Source organism: Pan troglodytes, chromosome 9 (genome assembly GCF_028858775.2).
Source record: "Pan troglodytes isolate AG18354 chromosome 9, NHGRI_mPanTro3-v2.0_pri, whole genome shotgun sequence".
Taxonomy (NCBI): domain Eukaryota; kingdom Metazoa; phylum Chordata; class Mammalia; order Primates; family Hominidae; genus Pan; species Pan troglodytes.
The window spans coordinates 89,472,835-89,479,074 of record NC_072407.2 but is presented as its reverse complement, the minus strand read 5'-3'; the positions used below and the strand labels follow the sequence as shown (position 1 = coordinate 89,479,074).

Below are 6,240 nucleotides of genomic sequence, written 5' to 3'. Positions count from 1 at the left end.
AGTAACTGATGATAGAAACAGAAAAGATATCAGTAAGAATAGAGAAGATTTGAACATTACCAACCAATTTGACAAAATGGGCATTTATAGAAATCTATCCTCAACAACTGTAAAATGCATACTCTTTTTAAGTGCATGTAAAACATTCAGAAAAATGGAACATATGCTGGGTCACTAACAAAAAGCCTCAATAAATTCAAAGGATTGAAATTACATAGATTATTTTCTCTGATGACAACTACATTAAATTGGAAACCAATAATAATAATTAATGTAGAAAAAGAAACAAATATTTTAAAACTAAGTAATAGATATCTAATATCCATGGATCAAAGAAGAAATCACAAGTAAAATTAGAAAGCATTTTTAACTGGATAACTACAACATATACAATGAAATTTGTGAGAGGTAGCTATAGCAGTCTTCAAAGGAAAATTCATATCCTTAATGCTTATATTAGATGAGAAGAAAGGCATAAAATAAGTAATCTATTCTTTAATCTTAAGAAGCTAGAGGAAAAAAGAACAAATATAAAGTAAAATAGTGGAAATAATACAGATAATAGGAGACATCAATACAATTAGTAACAAATAATTGAAAAAAATCAGTAAGACAACAGAACTGTTTTTACCAAGGTTAGTAGAATAAATAAATCCAGGGCTATGCTATTGAGAGATAGAAGAAAGAACACAAATTATCTGTATCTCTATAGATTCTATGGTCATTAAAGGATAATAAGGATATACTATGAACAACTTTATACAAAATAACTTGACTGCTTAGATAAAATGGAAAAATTCCTTCAACATACAACTTACCAAAACAAGAAGAAACAAAAAAATCTTAATAACCCTATCTATATTTTAAAATTAAACTCATAACAAAATCTCACAAACAAAACCTGAGGTTCAAAGAGCCATCATGGTGGTGGTGTTTAAATGGCCCTCTCATTTCTGAATAATTTCCTGGTGACTTCTATGAAACATGTAAGAATAAAATAAGACCAGTTTTATACACTTTTAAAAAACAGTCACATCCCAACTCATTTTATAAGGCTAGCATAATCTTGATAGCACATCTTTAAGAGGTCAAGAACAAAAAAGAAACTTACAGACCAGTGTCCTTCATAAATATAGATGCAAAAATTCTAAAAAAAGAAGTCAAAGTAAATCTAGCAATACAGAAAAGGAATAACGCATCATGAGCAAATGAGGCTTATCCTAGGAATGCAGGGTTGGTACAACATTCATAAATCTATTAATTTAATTCATCACATTAACAGAATAAAGACAAAAGACATATGACCACATTACTAGATGTAGAAAAGGTATTAGACAGAATTTAATTTTCAGTCATATTAAAAATATCTCTCAGCATATAAAAAATTGAGGGATTTTTTTCCATCTGATCAAAAGCTTCTACAAAAATTCTATAGCTAAGATCATACTTAATGATTAAATATTAAATGATTTTTGTTTATAATTGGGAATAGGAAAAGTTAGTCAACTTTTCACAATTATGTTTAACATAATAGTTAATACTAGAGGTTCTAACAGGTACAACAAGATTAGAATGAAATAAGTAAAACTATCTTCATTATAAAAAATATGGTTGTTTACATAGTATCCACTAAGGAATTTATCCCAAATAACCTACTACTATCAACAAGGAAATTTAGCAAAGACACAGGATAAAAATTCAGAATCAATTATATTTATTCACAAAATCAATTGCATTCATGTGCAATAAGAAAAATAATTGGAGAATTAAACAATGCCACTTATAATGGCATCTAAAAATGTAAAATACTTTGGAACAAGTGTAACAAAAATAAGACTACTATACTGTAAAGTATAAAATATTACAGAGAGAAACTAAAAAAGACTAAAAATCTGGAAAAAATAAACTTTATTTGTTGATTGGAAGATTCAGTATTGTAAAATTGCCATGTCTACCCAATTGTATCATGTCAAAATCTCTGCAGGTATGGCAAGATAATTCTAAAATTTACTTAGAAATACAAATTACTTTGAATAGCCAAAAAAAAATTTGAAAAAGAACAAGCTGAATAAATTATACAACATGCTTTCAAGGTTTACTATAAGCCTAGAACAATCAATTCAGTGTGGTATATATGAAGTATACGTAGTTAAATGGAAAGAAAATAGATCAGAGATACATCCAAATATATGCAATTAATTTATTTTAATTTACTTTAAAGTTAACAAGGCTGCCAAGGTAATTTCATAGGAAAATATTGTTTTTAAAAAATTCTATTGGAAAACCTTGACATAATTATAAGGCAGTATAAATTAATTCTTTACTCTTACCTCACACAATATACAAAAAATTATTCAAGATAGATCACAGACGTAGGGATAAAAGCTAAAAATATAAAACTCCTAGAAGAAAACAGAAAATATCTCCATATCCTGGTGTAATCCAGGTTTCTTAGAATACAAAAAAGCCTCAGCTATAAAAGAAGATTAATAAATTGGACTTCATCCAAACTTAAAGCTTCTATTCTTCAAAATGCACTATAAAGAAAATAAAAGATAAGCCAGATTGGGAAAAAAATTCACAATACATAGATAGAGCAAAAAACTTAAGTTAGACTAGCGAACAATACAGTCAGGTTGCCTAAAAGTGATCCCAAGAAACCAAAGGGTCTGCTTAATACCTTCTTTGTGCAAATGTGCAGAGAAGAACCTAACAAGAAAAACCCAGAGGTCCCTGTCAATTTTGCAAAATTTTCCAAGCAGTGCTCTGAGAAGTGGCAGACAATGTCTAGGAGAGAGAAGTCTAAATTTGATGAAGTGGCAAAGGTGGATAAAGTACTCCATGTTTGGGAAATGAAGGATTACAGATCAGCTAAGGGAGGCAAGAAGGACTCTAATGCCCTCAAAAGGCCACCGTCTGGATTCTTCCAGTTCTTTTCAGAAATCTACCCCAAGATCAAATCCACAAACCCTGGCATCTCTATTGGAGATGTGGCAAAAAAAAAGCTGGGTGAGATGTGGAATAACTTAAGTAACAGTGAAATGCAACCTTGCATCAGTAAGGTGGTGAAGCTGAGGGAGAAGCATGAGAAAGATGTTGCTGACTGTAAGTCTAAAGAAAAGTTTGATGATGAAAAGAATCCTACTAAAGTTGCCCAGGAAAGATGGAAGAGAAAGATGAAGAAGAGAAGGAAGTAGAGGAGGAGGAGCAAGAATGAAAAAATTGTTTATCTGTCTCCTTGTGAATACCTGAGGGTAGGGGAATGCCATAATTGACACATCTCTTACTTGAGAGGTGTCTGCTGCCTTCTGTATTGGTCAGTTCTCAAGCTGCTAATAAAGACATATCAAAGACTGGGTAATTTTTAAAGAAAAAGAGGTTTAACAGACTCACAGTTCCACATGGCTAGAGAGGCCTCATAATCATGGCAGAAGGCAAAGGAGGGGAAAGGTATGTATTACATGGTGGCAGGTAAGAGGCCATGTACAGGAGAACTCCCCTTTATAAAACCATCAGATCTCCTAAGACCTATTCACTATCATGAGAAAAGCATAGAAAAGATCCACCCCCATGATTCAACTACCTCCCACCTGGTCCCTCCCATGACACATGGAAATTAAGGGAGCTACAATTAAAGATGAAATTTGGGTGGGGACACAGCCAAACCATATTATTTCACCCCTGACCCCTCCCAAATCTCATGTCCTCACATTTCAAAACCAATCATGCCTTACCAACAGTCCCTCAAAATCTTAACTCATTTCAGCATAAGCTCAAAAGTCCACAGTCCAAAGTCTCATTCAAAATAAGGCAAGTCCCTTCTGCCTATGAGCCTGTAAAATCAAAAGCAAGTTAGTTACTTCCTAGATATAATGGGGTACAGGCATTCAGTAAATGCAGCCATTCCAAATGGGAGAAATTGGGGAAAACAAAGGGTCTACAGTCCCCATGCAAGTCCAAAATCCAGTGGGGCAATCAAATCATCTTAAAGCTCCAAAACAATCTCCTTTGAGCCCATGTCTCACATCAAGGGAGTGCTGATGCAAAAGGTGGACTCCCACGGACTTGGCCTGCTCCACCCCATGGCTTTGCAGGGTACAGCTCCCCTCCTGGCTGCTGTCAGAGGCTGGCATTGAGTGTCCACGGCTTTTCCAGGTGCATGAAAAGCTGTTAGGGAATCCACCATTCTGGGGTCTGCAGGATGGTGGCCCTCTTCTCAGCTCCACTAGGCAGTGCCCTGGTGGAGACTCTGATCCCACATGTCCCTTTGGCACTGCCCTAGCAGAGGTTCTCCATGAGGGTTCCACCCCTGCAGCAAACTTTTCCCTGGACATTCAGGGGTTTCCATACATCCTCTGAAATCTAGGTAGAGGTTCCCAAACCTCAATTCTTGACTTATGTGCACCTGCAGGCTCAATATCACATGGAAGCTGCCAAGGCTTGGAGCTTACACTCTCTGAAGCCATGGCCCAAGCTGTACCTTAACCCCTTTTAGCCACAGCTGGAATGGCTGGCACAGAGGGCACCAAGTCCTAAGGCTGCACACAGCAGGGGTGGCCTGGGCCCAGGAAACCATTTTTTCCTCCTAGGCTTCCAGGCCTGTGATGGGAGGGGCTGCTGCAATGGTCTCTGACATGCCCTGGAGACATTTTCCCCACTGTCTTGACGATTAACGTTCTGCTCCTTGTTACTTATGTGAATTTCTGAAGCAGGCTTGAATGTCTCCCCAGAAAATTGGTTTTTCTTTTCTATTGCATCATCAGCCTGCAAATTTTTCAAACTTTTATATGCTGCTTCCTCTTGAACACTTTGCCACTTAGAAATTTCTTCCACCAGATACTCTAAATCATCTCTCTCTAGTTCAAAGTTCCACACATCTCTAGGGCAGGGGCAAAATGCCACCAGTCTCTTTGCATAGAAAGAGTGACCTTTACTCTGGTTCCCAACAAGCTCATCATCTCCATCTGAGACCACCTCAGCCTGGACCTTATTGTCCATATCACTATCAGCATTTTAGTCAAAGCCATTTAACAAGTCTCTAGGAAGTTCCAAACTTTCCCACATCTTCCTGTCTTCTGAACCCACCAAGTCTCTAGGAAGTTTCAGACTTCCCACATTTTCCTATCTTCTCCTGAGCCCTCCAAACTATTCCAACCTCTACCTGTTACCCAGTTCCAAAGTTGCTTCCACATTTTCAGATATCTTTACAGCAGCGTCCCACTACCTGGTACTAATTTACTGTATTAGTTCTCATGCTGCTAATAAAGACATACCAGGGACTGGGTAATTTATAAAGAAAAAGAGGTTTAATGGGCTCACAGTTTCACATGACTGGGGAGACCTCACAATCATGGTGGCAGGCAAAGGAGGAGAAAGGCATATATTACATGGCAACAGGCAAGAGGGAGCTTGTATAGGGGAATTCCCCTTGATAAAACCATCAGATCTCATGAGACTTATTCACTATCATGAGAATAGCACAGGAGAGACCCACTCCCATAATCCATTATCTCCCACCAAGTCCCTCCCATGACACATGGGAATTATGGGAGCTACAATTCAATATGAGATTTGGGTGGGGACACAGCCAAATGATATCACCTTCATTAGATTTAATTACAAAATTTAATCACAATCATACTGTAGTCTCTCAAAGTACTCTAGAAATTGTCAGTGGTTTATATGAAGTGGCCATGGGTGTCTGGAGCACTGTGAAACTGCACAAGAGTTGTACATATTTCCAAGTATTTTTAAAATGAAAAGGCACTTTTGTATTTTCCTCATTCTGTGTACTTTGCTGTTAGCGTGACAAGGCATTTAAAGATATTTCTGGCATTTTTTTTTATTTGCAAGGTGGTGTTAATTATATGGTTATGAGCTAGAAACCCTGAGTTATCAACCGTATGTATTTATAGTTTCTAAAAAGAACAGAACAACAAAGGCAAACTACGGATGCTCCTTGCTTGGTGTTGAGGCTGTGGGGAAAGGTGCCTTTTGGAGGCACCCAAGCTCAGGGCATGCACTGTGAGGTTGGACCTGTTGACTCTACAGTGCATCTATTTAGCTTCAGATTGTCTTGTTTCTGTATATAGTGACATAGCATTCTGTTGCCATTCTTAGCTGTGGACAAAGCGGGGTCAGCTGACATGAGCAGTGTTTAGATTTTTTTTTAGTTAAGTGCAATAGTTTCTAAACTGTTTTTAACAAACTGTAGAACTCTTGTCAGCAAAGTGAAGAACC

General features: G+C 36.9%; 1 protein-coding gene across 1 annotated transcript; it reads left to right on the top strand.

Annotated features, from left to right (window-relative positions):
* The first annotated feature begins 2,693 nt into the window (after positions 1-2,693).
* On the top strand, positions 2,694-3,197 carry LOC100613763 (high mobility group protein B3-like). The gene has a single exon (XM_054662590.2). The coding sequence runs from the start codon at positions 2,694-2,696 to the stop codon at positions 3,195-3,197; it is 504 nt and encodes a 167-aa protein (XP_054518565.1).
* Positions 3,198-6,240: the final 3,043 nt, after the last annotated feature.